We start from the raw sequence: 21,095 nt of genomic DNA, 5'->3' as shown, positions 1-21,095 counted from the left end.
TATCTATTATTTTTATTTCCTTCAAAACTTTAATTGTCTATCTCTTTGGTTGGGTTGCATGCATGCATTTCTGGCCATCCCCTTACAGGAAAGATGCAGAGGCTTTGGAAAGGGTACAGAAGGGATTCCCAGGATCTTGGCTGGATTAGTGGCTATGAGTTACAAGGAGAGTTTGGACAAACCTAGGTTGTTTTGCCTGAAATACAAGACGGGGAGGGAGATGGTGGATGAAGTGATTGAAAGATGCTCATGAAATTACGAGATGCCTCAATAGGGTACAGTCAGATTCTTTTTCTCCATGTAAAAATGTCATGTATTGAAGTTGAAGTGGGGAGAAAGTTTAAAGAGATGTGTGGGGCATTTCCTTCTCCCTTTCCCCCCCCCCCCCCCCACACACACAGAGAAGGGTAGATGTTAAAACGTGTTGCTTGATTAGTGGTGGAATCAGATAGAAGCGTCGAAGAGGCTTCTGGATTAAAAACATGAATATGCAGGGAATATAGGGAAATATGTGCAGGTAGCACCGACTTCTCCGGTTTCTACTAGCCTGTTCTCCCTTCCTCCCCTTTTCCCTCTGCCTTCTTTCCTCCACCCCGTTCCTTCTCCATTCACAGAGCCATTCCCACTCCCTATTCTCTCTGGTGTCCCCTGCCTCCCTTATCCACCTCTTGTCTGTGCGACCGTGCTCCTCCTCCTGTTCTTCTCTTCCCCCCCCCCCCACCCCCACATTATTTTGTTCGGTGCCTGTCTACATTTTGCTCACACCGTGTTGCAGGGCTCAAGCCGAAAACATTGGTTCTGTATCTTTAGCTTTGCTTTAGAAAGTACATTGTTTGACCTGCTGAGGTTCTCCAGCGTTGTGTTTTATACAGTTTCAGTTTAACTTGGTCATCATTTCTGGCGTAGATCTCCTGGGCTGAATGGCCTGTTCTACATTTAAGGTTCCTTTTGCTGTCATTCATGCAATAATACAAAAAAATGTAATATTTGTGATATACTTCAATTTTTTCCTCCTGTAAGGCAAACAAAGAGTTGTCATGAGCATTATTTGGTGCCCTCATGCTATGTTCCAAGTCATTTTTTTTAAGGTGTCTTGGGTTTAAAAAAGCACAAATAGTGGATTATGAATTTGTGCTGGGAACCGACTTCTCTCAATGTTTTGTCTTCAAGAGTAGTTGGTGCTGAGACCATTTCATTTTTGGTGAAGTGAATACTTAGTTGAAATGAGGAGGGAACAATCATGTGGAATGGGTGAGTCTTGGATTAAATTTTGAATTGCTCCAATAGGATAAAGAGATTTAAGCCTTCAGCACCTAACATTAGGAAGATTTGCTGCTTCGGGGAGGTTAGTTTTGAATTATTCCATTTAGGAGTTAAATTAAGAGATGGAAGATTAAATGGTGAAGAAGTAAATTGGATTTGACAATGGCTGGATGGGAGAGGCCAAGAATGCTGGTAGATGATTGCTTCTCAGACAAGAGACCTGTGACTAGTGGTGTGCCTCAGGGATCAGTGCTGGGACCATCTTAAGTACCCATCCTCTGAAGACATGAATGGGATCCCACCTGGGGCAGCGAAGACTCAAACTTCTATAGGTATGCTGTAAAGAGCATTCTAGCTGGTTGCATCACTGTCAATGCTCAGGACAAGAAAAAACCTCTAGCAGACAGTTGTTAACACAGCCTACGACACCACTGGCACCTGACTCCACTCCATCGAGGACATCTACAAGAGGTGGTGTCTCAAAAAAGCAGCCTCTCTCCTCAAAGACTCCCTCCACTCTGCTACCATCAGGGAAAAGGTACAGGAGCCCGAAGACCAGAGCACCGCGGCACAAGGACAGTTTCTTCCCCGCCGCCATGAGATTCCTGAATGAACCAAAGACACCGCCTCACTTTGAGGTTTCGTGAACTTATTTATCATCGCGAGGTGTTTTGGGGTTTTGCCCCAAAAGCCACGGATTTCGTGACTTGTTCATGACTATACATTTCAGACTCCGGTTTTGAGCTGGACTAATGAGCCTGCAAGGGTTCCCCCCGCCCCCCCTCCTTGCATAAATCACTTTGCATCCTTCTTGTCCCCTGCTTTCCACCGGTGGGTGCATGCATTGACAAGGGATGTGTGGGCCTTGCTCTCCTGGGGATGCTGCAGTGCTGGCTCGGAGTGAGTGACAGGGGGGCGGGGACGGGTGAGAGGTGACAGGAAGTGACGGCGGCGGTCGCCGCCATGTTTGCCCCAGCGCCGTGGTTCTGAGCAGCTTTGTTGTGGCGCTCTCTCTCTTCCCCCTCCCACCCCCCCTCGGTGTTCAGCGAGTGAAATGGAGGCGACCTGGGGCGCCTTCATCTTTCAGGTGAGGCTTCGGGCGGCGGGGGGCAGGGATTTGGGCGTGTGGGGGGGGGGGGCTGAGCTGCGGGGCGGGAGGGCGGGCTGGCAGCAGCATCATGGCCCAGCCCGGCACCCAGCTGGGCTCCAGCCCAACGCACCTCCACCTCCTGCCGCAGTTCCAGCCGCTGCCCCCTTTTCCTCCCACCCACGGTCGCAGTTGCCTGGGCTGACTCTCAGACTGCAGCCCGTCACTCCCCCCGCTGCGACCCGACAGTTGCAGGGCACTTGTTCACTCCCCAGCTGCGACCAGGCCGATGTCGCTCTCTCTTGTGCTTCGGCTGCAACAGATTGGATTCACTGTGAAGTTCTTTCGCCCCCCCAGAACCAACTGGGATCCAGCCCATTCCCTTTCTCTGACAGTCATCTTACCTTTTGGAGACCTGATTCTGGACAAAAATCAGTAGCTCAGCCTTTATAGTGAAAACAAATGCATCAAAGTGTGATCCAGTGGGGGTTTCTTTTCCTCCCCCCCCCCCCCCCCATTCCGGTTTGGTGCTTTTCTGATTGTGCAACAATTAAGTGTTTTAAACCTGTTGAGAGAAAGCAATGATTTTAAAAATATATATATTTTCTGCACCAACCATGAACTGTTTTGGTACAGTGGTTAATTTTGGCATCTTTGTTTACAGTGAACATACATGCTTAAAAGATTGCCGGTTTCCTTAAAAGAAAAATGTTGCTTCTCCAAAATAAATAGTTGCGAGGGTTTTGCCAACAGGGATTTGTTTTATTGATGCGAGGTTGAGATTTATGCCCTTGGAGGCGTTAATTCCCAATTTCACAGTTTCAGTGATTTGATGCAGATTATTTTTAGAACGCAACAACTGCTCATTATATTGTGGCCAATTGATGTGACTTAAAAAACTAAGAAACCCAAAGCCATTATTTTACTGCTTGGGAAATCACTTTTCACTTGTGATCAAGGTGTCCACAAGTTTGTGTGCATCATTTGTTTCAATCTTCCAGTGTGGCATTTATTTCTGTGTTTAGAGAAGGTGGAAGAGACTTGAGAAGATTTAGGTGCAACTATGTCTGACTTTGTCCTTGAATCAGTTGCTAGAGTAGAAATATTTAAATCCTCTTGGGTGAGGTAGGAGAAACATTGCCTCGTTAAAATGCTAGCAGTCTCACCTGTTGTGTGTGCAAATAGCACATCTTATGTAAATTGGATTTTGAGATGATTTTCCTTTTGATCAGTAGATTCAGATTTCAAGTTTATGACCAATGAAGTTTACGACCCCGAGATTCTTTTTCCTGCAGATGAGGCAGAGTCACCAATTATTGGTAGTGCAAAAACAAACTGACTTGACGTGCATGTAAACAAATAAGGAAATGTAAACAAACTGCAATATAGAAAGAAAAGAAAATCAATAAAGTGCAAAAGTAAGAGTCCTTAAATAAGTCCCTAATTGAGTTTGTCGTTGAGGAGTCTGATGATACAAGGGTTGCAGCTGTTCCTGAACCTGGTGGTGCGAGTTTTGTGACACCTATACTTGATGGTAGCGGCAAGAACAGAGTGCATGCTGGGAGGTGTGGTTCCTTGATGATTGCTGCTGCTCTCCAATGGCAGCATTCCCTGTAGATGTTCTCAATGGGGGGGGAGGGGGGGGAGGGAAGGGTTTTGCCTGTTATGTCCTGGGATCTAACCTACATTTTGCAGGGCTTTCCACTCGGGTATTGGTGTCCCCATACCAGACTGTGATGCAACTGGTCAGCACACTTTCTACCACACATCTGTGGACATATGCCAGGGTTTCCAATATAATTTCAAACCTTTTAAAAACCCCTGAAGAAGTTGAGGTGCTGATGTGCTGTCTTCACAATGGCCATTAGTGTGTTAGGACCGGGAAAGATCCTCCAAGGTAGTGACTCCCAAGAACTTAACCCTCTTCACCTCTGATCTCCCTCCACAATGTTCACTGGATCATATACCTCTGGTTTTTCCTTCCTGGATTCAACCATCTTTTCCTTAGTTCTAGTGATATTGAGTGTGAGGTTGTTCATCAGATTATTCTTTTATATCCATTCTTGGTGAATAAGCTGGAGAAGTACTGCATTTTTAGAACCAAATATTCAAGTGGAGGGAAATCATCATTTGTTTCTGAGCTATGTGCTTTCACTATTGTTTTGTATTCATTTCTCAAGATGTGGGCAGTGTTGTTAGAACAGCATTAATTGCCTATGAAAAGCTGCTAAGTTACGGACTTAAACGGCTTCAGACTTTTGATCATATTGCCTTCTCAGTGCAGTGGGTTGTGAGTTCCAGGACTTGAATCCAGCAACAAAGGTGACTGCATTGCCAAGTCAGACTGACCTGCAGCTTGGAGGGGAACCTGAAGGCGGTTCTGTTTTGGTGCACCTGTTGCTCTTTCCTTTGGTGTCGAGGTTGCAGATTTGGGAGCTTTGGAAGTAGCTTGGATGAGTGGAGAGGTATGTCTTGCAGATGGGCACTGCAGCCACAGCAGAGTTCCCATGTGAGTGCTAAATCAGTGGGCTGCTTAGTTGACCATTTCATTGGGCCTGAGTAATGCACTTTGCAGTGTCTTCCAGAATTTAGATGGTTTAAGGTAATTTGACTGAAGTTGTCAAAATACTGATGATGAAGTTGATGGAAAACTACTTCCATTCTCTTTGGCGTTTAGGACAAGAATCAGAATTTGTTATGAACAAGTCACTGATTTTAAAACTGGTTTAAAATTGGAGCTTCTCAGAGTTGAAAGTTAGTAAACATTTGCATGTGGAACAGTTATACCTGTGGCAGGCAATGCTAAGTCAAATATTTTAAATATGAAATTAATTTTTGATTTAAGATATGTGAGAAAAGGCAGGTTAATCAAGGTCACAGTTCAACGATAATATTAAATAATCGATAATTGAGGCACTTAATGACCCTTGTGGCTCTTCCTCTATTATGATGTGCTATAATACCTTATCATTTGTGCAGTGTCTTTTAGCCTAGAGTGCTTTATTTGGCAGTAAATGAGTCAAACAACATCTTAGTAAAGAATAAAATGAGCTAATGGTGGTGAATGAGTGCAGGATTTGATGGTTAGGTAGCACTGGACAGCAAATTTTTTCGAGAGGTTTGCTTGAAAACATTGGGGATTATGATAGACAATTTCAAGATGAACACAGATAATTTCAGGTTTTCAGTATCGCATTAGAAGTTGGAGAAACATTAAATGAACTTTTATTGAATTTCGCATGTTTAGTCGCATAATGACGCTGACACATTGAGTAACTGACCTAAAAATGTTTGCCGCTGATTTTCGTTTGTACTCAGCACCTGATGTCTCCCATGTCAGTGGCCAACAAATGGTCGGCCAGCATCTAGTTGCCCAGGTACCGTTTTTCATGGTCGCCATGTCCTAGTGAAACCCTTTCACCATGTTCATCTCTGACTTCAAGATCAGAAATCAAAGTGCGAATGTAGAAAATGAATGTTCAATGATATGCTGCACTTCATAGTTCTGAGAGCTTGAAGTAGACTTAAAATATAACAGGAAATCACAAAATAGATTATATCTCAGTAACGGCATGTGATAGGAAAATTGTTAGGTGACTTTAGTGATCAAAATCCATAAAATGTACCCAAAAAAAAATTCAGGAAGCAAAATCGTTGTTGTCCAGTGCGATTGTCTGGTTGAAGGCTGCAGAAACATTAGCATGTTCTGAGCAAGGAGATTCTATTTGTAAGGAATACCCAGCAGAATTATTGATGATAGAATGATTGAAAGTTTAGAGAGCTTTGGACTTAGTATTACTGAAATTGAGGATGTTGGATGAATGACTGACTCATTTCTCCAGAAATATTGTATGGAGCATTTAGGAAGTAGGCAGACATGTTTGAGAAGTTGATCCATCTCCTTGGATTACTTTGCCAATGTATTTTATTGCATTAAAGCGGCAAATGTAATTTTTGCACAGTATAACTGTTTTTCCATTTTGGAGCATGGGATTATAGTTCACTAAGTTGGGCAACATCTGCAGAGTGAGAAAGTGTTAGGTCATGCACCTGAAATGTTAATCCTGTTTTTCTCTCTTCACAGATGCTGCCTGACTGGTTGAATATTTCCAGTATTTTCTGTCTTTATTTTAGGTCTCCAGCATCTGCTTTTTTTTTGTTATTGCACTGTTTCATTTTGCCACCTGGTCAAGGAATTGTCAAACTCGTGCATTGCTTTACTGCAGTTGGCAGCCCTCTGAATCTCAACAAGCAAAGTAGAATACCTCACCGCACTGAACTTGTTCTTAGCTGTCATTTTGGAAGAAATTGGCAATTGGAATGCTGTCCTCTTTCTCTCTTTCCTTCACCCCCACCATTCTGTTCCCTTTCTCTTATAGTATCTCTGCTTCAATGTTGGCCAGTTCCACTTAAAGCGGAGGCTCCTTTGTTTGCTGCATGAAACGTCAACCATCCCTTTGCCTCCACAGTTTGACTTACCACTGAATTTGTCCAGATGTTTGATTTTGCTCCAGATTCCTGCATCTGCGATCTTGTGTTCGTTCCCCTTGATTTCCTCTCTTAATTGCTTGTCACAAAGTTAATTACAGAGGAAATGACAAATTCTTCACAATTAAACTGAAAGCTCAAGACTAATTTTGATAGTTCTAATTTGTTTCTGGACTTGCAAATGTATGTCATTTGGTGTCTGTGACCTTTGTGGAATTGTCTAGTTTTGCTGTGTGAGGGTGGAGTTTCTGGTTTGAAATAATTCAGAGTTGCTGAAGTATCTTGATGTGGTGGGGTGACAGGCTGTTTTGTGTGGTCTGGCTCAGTAACGTGTTCTGGACATCTTTTTTAACATCTTACTTGAATCATGTTGGGAAATAAATTATGATGAGAATTCTTTTCAGGAAAACCTGATTGAGAAACCAGAGTGAAAATAAACATTTCACCTACTGACAAATATCCTCCGTCGATAATGATAGGTAACTAGCAATTGTTTTCACCACTGCTGTGAAGTTAGTGATTTTATTTTTCTCGTAGCCTCTCTCCTGGCCTCTTCTCCATATACAATGATCACCTTCTGTCTGTTGGTCAGTGCCCATCCTCCTGACATTTCTTTTATGTAAATTTTTTAAAATTTGCATATACAGCACTGACAGGCTCTTTTGGCCCACGAGCCCGTGCCACTCAGTGACACCCAATTACCTACTACCCCTGGTATGTTTTTGAACTCTTGGAGGAAACCGGAACCCCTGGGGGAAAAACCTACACAGACATGAGGAGAACGTACAACTCCTTACAGCGCAGGATTTGAACAATTCCTTGCGCTGTAACTGCATTTTGCTAACCGCCGCACTAACTGTGCTCCCTTTTTCCACACCTTGAAGAGGGCTTAGGCCTGAAACATTGATAATATATGGATGCTGGGAGACCTGCTGAGTTCCTCCAGCATTTCTGTGCTTTTACTACAATCACAGCACGTGCAGACTTTCATGTTCCACTCTCAAGGAGCTTGTCAGGCATTAGTAAATGGCACCTGGAAGAGAAAGGATGTGGATTACAGTGTGGATCATCTCAGTCTTCATCTATTTACCATACTGACATGTTGCAGATTAAATTCTGCAGATGCTGGAAATCTGCAGTAAAGTTAAAAAATACATTTGGCAGTTTGGGCAGGGTCGTTAAGAAAGAGTTAAAAATTTGATTTGATAGCAGTTCCTTTCCAGTATTTTTTAAAAGAATTCCTGTTGCTCTATGGTATTGAGCCACAGAAATCCTGGGAAATTTGTATCTGTTGATTCCTCCAGTAGTTATCAGTGCGAAGTCTGGACTCCAACTCCAGATTTGATCAAATTGTACACTTGCATAAATTAACATTAGCCCTTTTCACATTGCCTAACCAGTAGATTGGCCATTCAGTGAACTGGTTAAAGCTGTTTTTGTCTTTCACACTGGACCCCTGTTGATCGGTTCTCTGTATCCTTTCACACTCACCACAAGGCATCCCCAGGATCGGGGATTCTATCCTCCACTGGTGACGTCTGAGAAATGCATCGAGTGATGGTGGGCCTGCCTGAAATCCTGATCAATGTGTTATGATCTTGTATTTAAACAAAATTAATCGTCTAATTAAGCATTATGTACCGCACAGTAGGAGTTCTTCAGCCCCTGTTGCTGTGCCGACCCTTATAAAAGACCATGGGAAAGTGGTATAAAACACATAGCCACACAATTTATAAAGACTGTGGGAAAGTCGTAGCAGAAATAGCATACAATTTGGAAAGACCTTGGGAAAGAGCGATGGTGGGTTTGCTCTCCCAGCAGAGAAAGGGCTATATGCACCGAGCACTCATGGTGGGGTTTCTCTGCCACAAGGAATTCTGGGAGGGAAGATCCACCATCGCGCATGCACTCTCTCCTGCTGCGACTTTCCCACGGTCCTTTAGAAACTCATAAAGGTTTATATACGTCGGCATACCTTTTTAATCTTTTGTATCCTTCACATTCCTCCACTCATGCAAAAACATTATTGCCATGTCACAACTTTATCCCTGGATAGTCCATGTGCCTTTCACACTGGGGTACTTGGCATGCAGGCCCCGGCACGATTTGACGCCTGTGTCGATGAAGTAGTTTTCACACTGGACCCTTAACCATTAGAAAGGCTGTCAATTACTAGGACTAGGTGCCAGTGTGAAAGGGGCTATAGATGCAGGTTGGGGAGAGCCATGAATTAGATGTTCTTGGGAATGTAAAGAGCTCTAACTGCATGTGCACACCACCAGTGTGAACCACGGGTTTCTCTTTAACTTGTTACTGGTGGCATTGCAGTTCCTCTTTCTACTCCATCTGATATATTCCCAGCACTATAGGAGTACACAGACAGAAGGATTGCAAATGATCGAGCTCATCTTCTTCTACAGGATAGTTAGGGATCGGGTAATAAACCCTGGATGTCAGCAAATACCTAATGTTTAAAACAAAATCACCAACTTTCACAAACAAAAAGTACTGATTACAAATTTACTGAAATGGTTGTCAGCCAGGATGGATCCTTTGAAGTTCTTTCCACAGACATCTCTATTTGAATGGAGACCATCTCTGCCAGGAGTAATAGGTTCTCCACCCTTTTGCTTGCAAACTATTGCAGAGTAATTTTTCATTTTTAGTTTTATGTGTGTAATGTAGGCAAAAAAAAACTTTTCTGAGTGACAAATGCTTGAGTCTGAAAGAAAACGAAAATAATCCAGGGATAATCTTATTCTGTTTGAAAGCAAATATGTTTTGTAAATAGTATAGGTTTCCCATTGTTGGATTGTTTTTACACTTCATGGTGTTAATTCATGCTGAAGTGTTTTGATAACCAGTGTAGGCTGATAGATTCTGTTGCAGATTGTAAGTCTGATGAACCTTTCCAGATTTCCTCCTCTGTTATCACAGAGCCTTGTCTAACATCCAGGCTTTCAGACTTACTGCAGTCCCTTTCTGTGATCAGAGGCAAACTATGAAGTTTTTGGAGAGGATTTACCAAGGAGTGCTTTGGTTTCAAGTTTGTAACTTTTTTTTAATGCTGTCCCCAGGCCATACTTTGGCTACGAAGGCCATGTTCAAGTTTGAATTTTTTTTTTATTTTTATTTTTTTTTTATTTTTTTTATTTTTCACACCATAAACCACATTGACCAAGATACATACTTTTTCCTTTTCAAATATATACAGTGCCCCCCTCCCTCCTCCCATCCCACCCTCCCTACCTCCCCCCCCCCATCCATTTAAAGTACAAAATCTAGGATACATTAAACCAGTCAAACAATGTTGTCATTCAATAAAAATAAACAAGAAATTCCACTGAGTCAATTCTTTTCATTTCCTTCTCCTTTCGTTTTCCAGTTTGAATGTTGTGGAAAAGTTGGAGTTTTTAAAAAATTTCATTGAAGTTTTACTTGTAAGTTTTTAAATGAATGTCTGTTGGTCTCGTGTTATATTAGGAGCACAGTTGTGGTGAATGTATCTTGGAGCACTCCATTCCAGCAGATAATGCTGCAACATTTTGAAGGATGTGCAGGCAGGCTCCTTTCCAAGACCACCATGCTGCTAATGTCCCCATTTTATGTCAGAGAGTGCACTTGGCTACCGTGGGTGGCAGTGGAGAAGGCCATGGAGCACAAAACTGTCTGTTGTTCCCATATAACCATATTTCATATAGTTTAATTTTGTGTGAAGCTACATTTTCTTAAAGAAAATTTCTTGTGAACTTTAAATGTGCATAGTTTGCATTATTTAACTTGATATGTAAAATGTTCACATGATTGCTTGAAACTTTGGGGATAATGGACCTGTGATGCTTTCTTTATTTTTGCCAGTTCTTTTGCTGTCACATCTTGTACTTGATGTATGTGCACTCTACCAAGTGTGGACTTACTCCTTCGATTGGCTAGTCTCTTCAGTTTCAGTAATGATCAAATGTCTTTCAATGTGCAACCTTCTCATTAAACAGTTGAAGGTTCTTCTATTCTGCTGAATTTAACATCAGCTGGTCATTCCGTGATGCAATGGGGTGAAGTTGAATCTTGGAACTGATCGAATAGGATGAAAACGAGCGCATTTAAAGCATTTTTAATGGGACACATGTCAAAAATGTATCGAGTTACTTTGAAGTGCAGCCTGTGCGTTGACTTATTTAACATGGAGACCATGTTAATAGCAATGAGATGAATCACCACTGTCTCCGGATGATATTGCTGGCAGAATTTTTTATTCCACTCCCCGAGGTATTTTTTAAGGGATTTGTCATGTCCACAGCAAGCAGGCAGCATCTTGTTGCTGTCAAAAAAACACTACCTTTGAAAATGTGGCTAATCCCCAAAGTAGCACTGCAACAATACATGTTCAAAACATTGAAGTGCACACAGCAGCTTGGGTTATTGTGGTTACTTGTATGCAGTAGGAAATAATTCATTTTGAAAATGCAGTAACCAATTTACAAAGTATTGTGTTCCCTGATGGTTCCCTGGGTGACTGCCTATTGAGGTACAAAGATGTGCCAACTGGAAAGATCTCAGGCTTTAAATCGAATAAGGGCGGATAAATCCCCGGGGCCTGATGAGATATTGTCTCAAACCTTGAGGGAGGCTAGTGTAGAAATTGCAGGGACTCTGGCAGAAATATTTAAAATGTCCTGAGCCACGGCGTGGTGCTGGTGGATTGGAGGGTAGCTCATGTTGTTTCGTTGTTTAAAAAGGGATCAAAACACAACCCTGGAAATCATAGGCCAATGAGCCTCATGTCAGTATTAGGTAAATTATTGGAAGGTGAAGGTGGAAGAGATGGAATATACAATTATTTGGATAGCCAGAAACTGGTTAGGGATAGTCAACATGGCTTTGTTTGTGGAAGGTCATGTTTAACCAATCTGAGTGTTTCGAGGAGTTTACCAGGAAAGTTGACGAAGGAAAGGCTGTGATTGTCTGCATGGACTTAAGTCAGGCCTTTGACAAGATTCCACATGGGAGATTAGTCAGGAAGGTTCAGATGCTAGGTATTCATGGTGAAGTAGTAAACTGGATTCAACATTGGCTGGAATGAGAGAAGCAAGAGAGTCACGGTGGATGATTGCTTCTCAGACTGGAGGCCTGTGATAAGTGGTGTGCCTCTGGGATCGGTGCTGGGACCATTGTTAATTTGTCATCTACAGGCACATCTATGATTTGGATGACAGTGGAAAATTGGATCAGCAAGTTTGGAGGTGACACTAAAATTGGAGGCGTTGTGGACAGCAAAGAAAGTTTTCAAAGCTTGCAGAGGGATCTGGACCAGCTGGAAAAATAGTCCGAAAGACGGTAGATGAAATTTAATGCAGACATGTATGAGGTGAGGTATTTTGGAAGGACAGACCAAGAGAGGACATACAGGGTAAATGGTAGGTCACTGAGGATACAGATACATAATTCCCTGTAAGTGGCGTCACAGGTGGATAGAATTGTAAAAAGAGATTTTGGCCTATTCACTGTCATAAATCAAAGTATTGAGTACAGGAGTTGGTAAAGTTGTATAAGGCATTGGTGAGGCCAAATTTGGAGTATTGAGTGCAGTTTTGGTCACCAACTAAAGGAAAGGTATCAATAAGATTGAAAAATTGCAGAGAAGATTTACTAGGATGTTACCCAGACTTCAGGAGCTGAGTTGCAGGGAAAGATTAGGACTTTATTCCCTGGAACATAGCAGAATGAGGATGCATTATGGATTGTTGACACTGTTTGGGTAAAATATTCATAAAAGGGAGATTGATAGAGGTAATAAAATTATGAGGGATAGAATAAATGTTAACAGGCTTTTTCCACTGAGGGTAGGTGAGCTATAAACCAGAGGACATTGAAAGGGGTAACATTTGGGGGGAACTTCACACAGGGAGTGGTGAGAGTGTGAATGAGCTGCCAGCTCAGGTGGTGAATGTGGCCTCAATTTTAACATTTAATAAAAATTTGAACAGGGAGAAGGATCAATGGGGCCTGTTCAATGTTTCTGTTATCTCTTGCTTTATATTCTCTGTAGTTGTGGTTTCAATCAGAACTAATGTCTTGTGTTCCATGTTGCTATTAATCCCCTGCTTTGAAATTCTGAAAGCAACTTCAAGAGTCTTGAGTACAATACAAACTTTTCGGTGAACTCATTGGGTTGAGCAGTATATGTGGGAGAGGGGTTGGGGGGGGGGTGAGGATAGATAGATAGTTGAGAGGAAAGATAGTCATATGAAGAGGTGAGATGGGCCAGAGGATCATGGATGGCAGAGGAGGGGTGAAGGATGATGGACTGATGGACCAAGGAAGAGTGGGAGAAGGTAGGTGAAAGCAGACTTGAGAGAGGGAGGAGAAAACGCAGTAGTTGGAGTAGCTGTAGTTTCTTGTCTCTGGAGCGTTAATTTTGAATCACTGTCAATGAATGCATAATTGAAAAGTGAAATATTGCAATTACAAGAAGTATCAGTGGGCCAGGCACCATTCAGCCAGAGAAAAAATTATTTTGATGGCGTTTCATCAAAATGCTTTTGATGGGGTTTCTGATGAATATCATTGTGTTGAAATATTAATTGCCTGACTTGAGTATTTCCAGTATTAATGTCTATTTTTGATTTGATGCTGTTTTTTGTTTGAATATTTTATTTGAATTTTCATAAACTCACAAAATTCAAACGAACAGAATAATCCTTCAACATTCATACAATATTCAGAGTCTGTGTTTCTCCCTTCCCACCTTTACCCTACTGGAAAAATTGTACAGATACAAATTCCGGTGGAGTCATCGACCCCTACAGAAACCTCGGAAAACTTCTTAAAACAGCTCTCCATGTTCCCTGTAACCACAGTTCTGTCTGATTAACAACATTTTAATTTTACATGTACGGGGAGAAGAAAGTGCCATTTATTTTTCAGGCCAAATGAGCAGTCTTTTCCTGCCTGCAATGTAATCAAAATGTACATTGCATTCAGTGAGCAACACCAGTTTTTTTTAAAAAAAAGGTGTGTAGCAGAAAGATTTTAAAGTAAATCTTAGTAGGTCAGATTTCATTTCGGTTAGTGGCCTGGTGGATATGCTGATCCAACTTGCTGTGCTAACCTGCTGTTTTGATGGTCAATGAATTAAATGGGAACATTATTAGTTTCTCATCAGCAAGTGGGGGACAGAACAAAGGGCCTTGATTTCAGAGATCACCTGTGTAGACGCATGAACCAGTTCATTGCATAATTGTGAGAGAATTGTGTATGGAAGTGCTTTTCCAGATTTAGACCTTAAATGGATAGAATGTTTTGGCACAGGTGAGCAAGACCTGTTTGCTCTTGGGGATACAGGGATTGCATCTGCACAAACAGGGTATGTTTTTCTTTCAATATCACTGCAGCCATTATGATCATTCTGTAATTCTCATGAAGAGCTTGCTTTAAAACTCTGGTTGTTTGTGTGGTTTGGATGACACTTGGCACGATGGAGTGGAGTGATGTGTAATCGGTAACCTTGAACATCTTTGCTTTCTGCAATCACCTTACCATCTCACCTCGACATGGAAACATAACCAGAAGCCAATTGCTTCTCATGGAAATAAATTCTCTCCAGTGTATCAGCCTAGGCATTGAATTTGAGCCAAGTTATTCCGCTGGGTTTATTGTACATTGCCTTAGAAGATGGTGTTAATTTAAAGTCCTGGCTACTGTTAAAGTCTCCCCATCTTTTTGAGTATTTTTTTTTAATTTTTATTTTTCACACCATAAACCACATTAACCATGATACATACTTTTTCCTTTTCAAATATATACAGTGCCATTTTCTCCCCCACCCCCCCTCCCTCCTCCCATCCCATCCTCCCTACCTCCTCCCTCCCGTCCATTTAAAGTACAAAATATAGGATACATTAAACCAGTCAAACAATGTTGTCATTCAATAAAAATAAACAAGAAATTCCACTGAGTCAATTCTTTTCATTTCCTTCTCCTTTCGTTAATTTAGGTAGTGAATGTCCCCGGTAGGTTTTCGCTATTGTGTTTCATGTAAGGCTCCCATATTTGTTCAAATATTTCAATATTATTTCTTAAACTATATGTTATTTTTTCTAATGGAATACATTTATTCATTTCTATATACCATTGTTGTATTTTCAAATTATCTTCCGATTTCCAGGTTGACATAATACATTTTTTTGCTACGGCTAGAGCTATCTTAACAAATCTTTTTTGTGCATCCTCCAAATCAATTCCAAATTCTTTGTTTTTTATGTTACTTAGGAGGAAGATCTCTGGATTCTTTGGTATATTGTTTTCTGTAATTTTATTTAATATTTGGTTTAGATCTTCCCAAAATGTTTCTACTTTCTCACATGTCCAGATTGCATGAATTGTTGTTCCCATTTCTTTTTTACATCGAAAACATCTATCAGATACTGTTGGGTCCCATTTATTTAACTTTTGAGGTGTAATGTATAGCCTGTGTATCCAATTATATTGTATCATACGTAACCTCGTATTTATTGTATTTCTCATCGTTCCAGAACATAATTTCTCCCATGTTTCCTTTTTTATCTTTATATTTAAATCTTGTTCCCATTTTTGTTTAGTTTTATCATTTGTTTCCTCATTCTCCTTTTCTTGCAGTTTAATATACATATTTGTTATAAATCTTTTGATTATCATTGTATCTGTAATCACATATTCAAAGTTACTTCCCTCTGGTAGCCTCAGACTGCTTCCTAATTTGTCCTTCAAGTAGGATCTCAATTGGTAATATGCCAGCACTGTATCTTGAGTTATATTGTATTTATCTTTCATTTGTTCAAAGGATAATAATCTATTTCCTGAAAAACAATTTTCTATTCTTTTGATCCCTTTTTTCTCCAATTCTCTAAAGGAAAGGTTATCTATTGTAAAAGGGAGTAACTTATTTTACGTCAATATTAGTTTTGGTAATTGATAATTTGTTTTATTCCTTTCTACATGAATCTTTTTCCAAATATTGAGTAGATGATGTAATACTGGAGAACTTCTATGTTGTACCAATTTTTCATCCCATTTATATAATATGTGTTCAGGTATCTTTCCCCTATTTTATCTAATTCTAATCTAGTCCAATCTGGCTTTTCCCTTGTTTGATAAAAATCTGATAGGTATCTTAATTGTGCGGCTCTATAATAATTTTTAGTTTGGTAGTTGTAAGCCTCCTTGTTTATACCATTCTGTTAATTTATCTAGTGTTATCCTCGGTTTCCGCACTCTCCATAAAAATTTCCTTATTATTTTCTTTAACTCCTTGAAGAATTTCTCTGTCAGGTGTATTGGCAATGCCTGAAATAGGTATAATATCCTTGGAAAAATGTTCATTTTAATACAGTTTATCCTTCCTATTAGTGTTAGTGGTAAATCTTTCCAATGCTCTAAATCGTCCTGTAATTTTTCATTAGTGGATAATAATTGAGTTTATATAGTTGGCTGAGATTTTTATTTATTTGTATACCTAGGTATCTTATTGCTTGCATTTGCCATCTGAATGGTGATTCCTTCTTAAATTTTGAGAAATCCGCATTATTCATAGGCATTGCTTCACTTTTATTTACGTTAATCTTGTAACCCGACACTTCTCCATATTCCTTCAATTTCTTATATAATTCTTTTATTGATAGTTCTGGTTCTGTTAAGTATACTATAACATCATCTGCAAATAAACTGATTTTATATTCCTTGTCTTTTATTTTTATCCCTTTTATATTATTTTCTGTTCTTATCAATTCTGCTAGTGGTTCTATAGCTAACGCGAACAATAAAGGTGATAGTGGGCATCCCTGCCGTGTTGACTTGCTTAAGTTAAATTGCTTTGATACATATCCATTTACTGTCACTTTCGCCAATGGTCCCTTATATAATGCTTTAATCCAATTAATATACTTCTCTGGTAAACTGAATTTTTGCAATACTTTGAATAAATAATTCCATTCTACTCTGTCAAAGGCCTTCTCTGCGTCTAAAGCAACTGCTACTGTTGGCGCTTTACTCCCTTCTACTGCATGAATTAAGTTAATAAATTTACAAATATTGTCTGTTGTGCGTCTTTTTTTAATAAATCCAGTTTGGTCTAGATTTACCATTTTTGGTATATACTCTGCTAATCTGTTTGCTAATAGTTTAGCTATTATCTTATAATCTGTGTTAAGTAAAGATATTGGTCTATATGACGCTGGTGCGAGTGGATCTTTCCCTTGCTTTAGTATTACTGTAATTATTGCTGTTTTACATGAATCTGGTTAGCTTTGTGTTTTATCAATCTGGTTGATTACTTCCAGGAGGGGAGGAATTAATAAATCTTTAAATGTTTTATAGAATTCTATTGGGAATCCATCCTCTCCTGGTGTCTTATTAATTGGTAATTTTTTTATATTCTCTTGTATTTCTACTATTCCAAATGGTTCTGTTAATTTATTTTGTTCCTCTATTTGTAATTTTGGTAGTTCAATTTTAGTTAGAAATTCATCTATTTTCCCTTCTTTCCCTTCGTTTTCAGTTTGGTATAATTGTTCATAGAATTCTCTAAAGTTTTCCTTGATCTCCTTTGGATTATATGTGATTTGTTTGTCTTTTTTCCTTGATGCCAATACCATTTTCTTAGCTTGTTCTGTCTTAAGCTGCCATGCTAGAATTTTGTGCGTTTTTTTTCCCCTAGTTCATAATATTTCTGTTTTGTCTTCATTATATTCTTCTCCACCTTATATGTTTGTAGTGTTTCATATTTTATTTTTTTATCTGCCAATTCTCTTCTTTTAGTTGTATCTTCCTTCATTGCTAATTCTTTTTCTATATTTATTTCCCTTTCCAACTGCTCTGTTTCCTGATTATAGTCCTTCTTCATCTTGGTTACATAACTTATTATTTGCCCTCTAATGAACGCTTTCATTGCATCCCATAGTATAAACTTATCTTTCACTGATTCCATGTTTATTTCAAAATACATCTTAATTTGTCTTTCAATGAATTCTCTAAAATCCTGCCTTTTGAGTAACATGGAGTTTAATCTCCATCTATACATTCTTGGAGGGATGTCCTCTAACTTTATTGTCAATATTAAGGGTGAATGGTCCGATAATATTCTAGCTTTATATTCTGTTTTTCTTACTCTATCTTACATACGAGCTAATAACAAAAATAAGTCTATTCTTGAGTATGTTTTATGTCTAGCCGAGTAATATGAATATTCCTTTTCCTTTGGGTGTTGTTTCCTCCATATATCCAAAAGTTGCATTTCTTCCATCGATTTAATTATAAATTTGGTTACTTTGTTCTTTCTGTTAATTTTTTTCCCAGTTTTGTCCATATTTGAATCCAAATTCAGGTTGAAATCCCCTCCTATTAATATGTTCCCTTGCGTATCTGCTATCTTCAAAAAAATATCTTGCATAAACTTTTGATCTTCTTCGTTAGGTGAATATACATTGAGTAGATTCCAAAACTCCGAATATATCTGACATTTTATCATTACATATCTCCCTGCTGGATCTATTATTTCCTCTTCTATTTTAATTGTCACATTTTTACTAATTAATATAGCTACTCCTCTTGCTTTTGAATTATACGACGCTGCTGTTACGTGTCCTACCCAATCTCTCTTTAATTTCTTGTGCTCCAATTCAGTTAAATGTGTTTCTTGCACAAATGCTATATCAATTTTTTCTTTTTTCAGTAAATTTAGCAGTTTCTTCCTTTTAATTTGGTTATGTATTCCGTTAATATTTAAAGTCATAAAGTTCAGCGTAGCCATTTTATACTTTGTTTATCTTCCCTTTCCGTTTCTCCATCATTACCTTTCCTTCTTATCCATTTCTGCTTTCTTGTTTTGAACCCTTTATAAGACAACATTTCTAAAACATCAAACATTTTCTTTATTCTCCTATTTAAAACTTCTTTAACCCCAATCTCCCCTCCCCCTCCTGAGTTGTCCTTTATCCCTTGTCGGACAACCACAATCTTTTTGAGTATTGAAGAGAATTGTAGCAATGTAACTTGGCAGTTTAAAATAATAAAAAATTAATTTAAATAAAATCATTTAAAAACTACTTGTGTGTTCCAGACCTGGCTGCATCACTAGAAACTAAACTTACTCTTTGAGCCTTTTTAATTATTAATAAAAATGTTATTTGATTGCCTTTTTCCTGAAGGTTTTCTGTGGTGTGGCAAGTTTTTAAAAAAAACTTGCCATTTTGTTCTGATTGTATTTTGTTAGAGTGATTAGGTTGGGTCAAAAGGTTGAAAGTATTCTGCTGCAGAGTTTGTTATTTGCATAAAGCTGGTCAGTACATTGACAGCGTGCTTCTTAAAGCCAGGTTCTTCACCACCTGGTTATGATTTTCTGTGACCTTTTTTTCCTTCTCCTTCATTAAGCTGATCAATAGCTTAATGGTATACTTGTAGTATTATGTTCACCTTATTGGTTATGCCATGAGTTCTTGTGCATAGTAATTACATGCCAAGAGTGCGATGCTTTATACTTCACATTCTCCCACCCCCACCAAATTCACAATTCCAGATCATTAAACAGAGGATCACCTTTGAATTGGGAGTGAGGGAATGATCAGAAGATATTGCAGGAGTGCCATCATGACTTCTCTCATCATACCAATAGAAAGCCAAAATTTGCAGACTGGCTGTCAAAACAAAGTTCTGTTATTGTACTCCACTGAGTTGAGGGTGCGAGCAGATGACCATAAATACTCCACTTCATCTTTGGTGAAGTTTCCAGTGGCATCAACTTCTTGTGCTGAGTGGATGATTCTCCAGGAAGAACCTCCCCATTGGCTGCAATTTATTTTTCTTATGCTTTGTTTCATATCTTTTAATATCAACAGAAGCCAAGAATTTAGTGTCTTTATTAAAGAGTTTACTATCTACCCCTTTATCAAGTGATTTGGTGTGTTCGGGAGAGTTTTCCCAAAGTATCCCAAGCTTATGTCGGGCAAGTCGTATTAAATGTAGTTAACAATCTAGCTGTACATGAATATTTACCTAACAGTGTTGACTATATAATCTGTTCAATGTAATGTTTGAAAATACAGGTATTTAATCGGCTCATTATTAGTTAAAACAAGGCAATAGTGGCATGAATGAGTGATGTCCCCAGGACCTGATTATTTAATTCCAACATTTTAGAGAGATGAGAATATTAAAGATGCTTCTAGAGTTTTCCAAAGTTCTCCCCATTTGGGAGCCATTCTGTGAGTTTGGAACATTGGGGAACTGGAGGGGATGGTTGCAAAAACTGAGAGGTTGTCGAAACTCAGTGAGTCAGGTGCATCTGTGAAGGGAAATGGGCAGTTATCATTTTGGGTGGAGAACCTTTGACGTGGGCTCATGGAGCCCTTCCAGCATCTCCTCCACTTTCTGCTCTCAGCCTTCCCTCCCCCCCCCCCCCCCCCCCCAACCACTCATAGGGACAGAGTTCCCTTGGTCCTTTCACTCTACCAGCCTCCACATCCAGTATATAACATACAGGTGTGCACTGCTTAATGTCCATGATACATTCTGTGAAACTGGGTATGATGCGATGTGGACATTGTGCGAACACCATTATATATGCTTAGCTAAACTATATGGGATACTGAACTTACGATAAATTAAACTTTAATTATTTTTCATCTTTTTAAACTTTTATGAAAACACTTTATTAGCCTATATCACACACAGTTTAAGAAAGGATCAGGATCATCTACTTCACTGTTCTCAACTTCCTCATAATGTTTCGGGTCGAATAACCTGTAATGCCTGAAAGACCTGGCTGAGCCTCTTCTTGGGAGGTGTTGCCTTCCTCAGGAATATGTCCAGAGTTGTTTGACTCGTTTGCTTTCTCTTTCTTCATAAATTTCTTTATATGCAGCGAACACTATCAGTGAAAAGTGTTCAGTGTTTGGGTCCATCTCTTCAGCACGCTGATAAGATCTGCAAAAAATTTGGCTAACCTTCTGCACCTGTTCTTCTTCTGCAGTTTTCTTTTCCTTTTTGCCTCTTCTTCTGCTATTTGCTCTTGCTCCAGCAACCCTTCATTTGTTAGTTCCTAAGGAACCACCTCTGGAGTCCTTCAATGTCCTCATCATCTATGTCTAGGTTCAGGTGGTTGTTTCCCATGTCGAGAACAGCTCTGTTAATCCTTTGAATCTCATTTTTTTTCAAATCCCTTAAAGTCATGCATATACCACTTCAGTATTTTTTTTCCATTTGCCAATCATGCACTCATTGGTCACAT

At 39.5% G+C, this 21,095-nt stretch overlaps 1 protein-coding gene across 8 annotated transcripts in view; it reads left to right on the top strand.

Moving 5' to 3' along the window:
• LOC138749178 (vascular endothelial zinc finger 1-like) overlaps positions 1–21,095 on the top strand; it is a 64,523-nt gene that overhangs the window by 17,110 nt on the left and 26,318 nt on the right. For 4 of the 8 annotated variants that reach the window (XM_069910207.1, XM_069910205.1, XM_069910199.1 and 1 more), the window contains exon 1: positions 2,256–2,350. The exons of the other annotated variants lie outside the window; for them this stretch is intronic. In XM_069910207.1, coding sequence (XP_069766308.1) covers positions 2,318–2,350 — 33 coding nt within the window. In that variant the 5' untranslated portion in view covers positions 2,256–2,317. Of the gene's footprint in view, positions 1–2,255; positions 2,351–21,095 lie in introns of those variants that run through there. 8 annotated transcript variants of the gene reach the window in all.

Source organism: Narcine bancroftii, chromosome 14 (genome assembly GCF_036971445.1).
Source record: "Narcine bancroftii isolate sNarBan1 chromosome 14, sNarBan1.hap1, whole genome shotgun sequence".
NCBI lineage: Eukaryota > Metazoa > Chordata > Chondrichthyes > Torpediniformes > Narcinidae > Narcine > Narcine bancroftii.
Note: the sequence above shows the minus strand (reverse complement) of the source record. Positions and strands in the feature narration are given on the sequence as shown.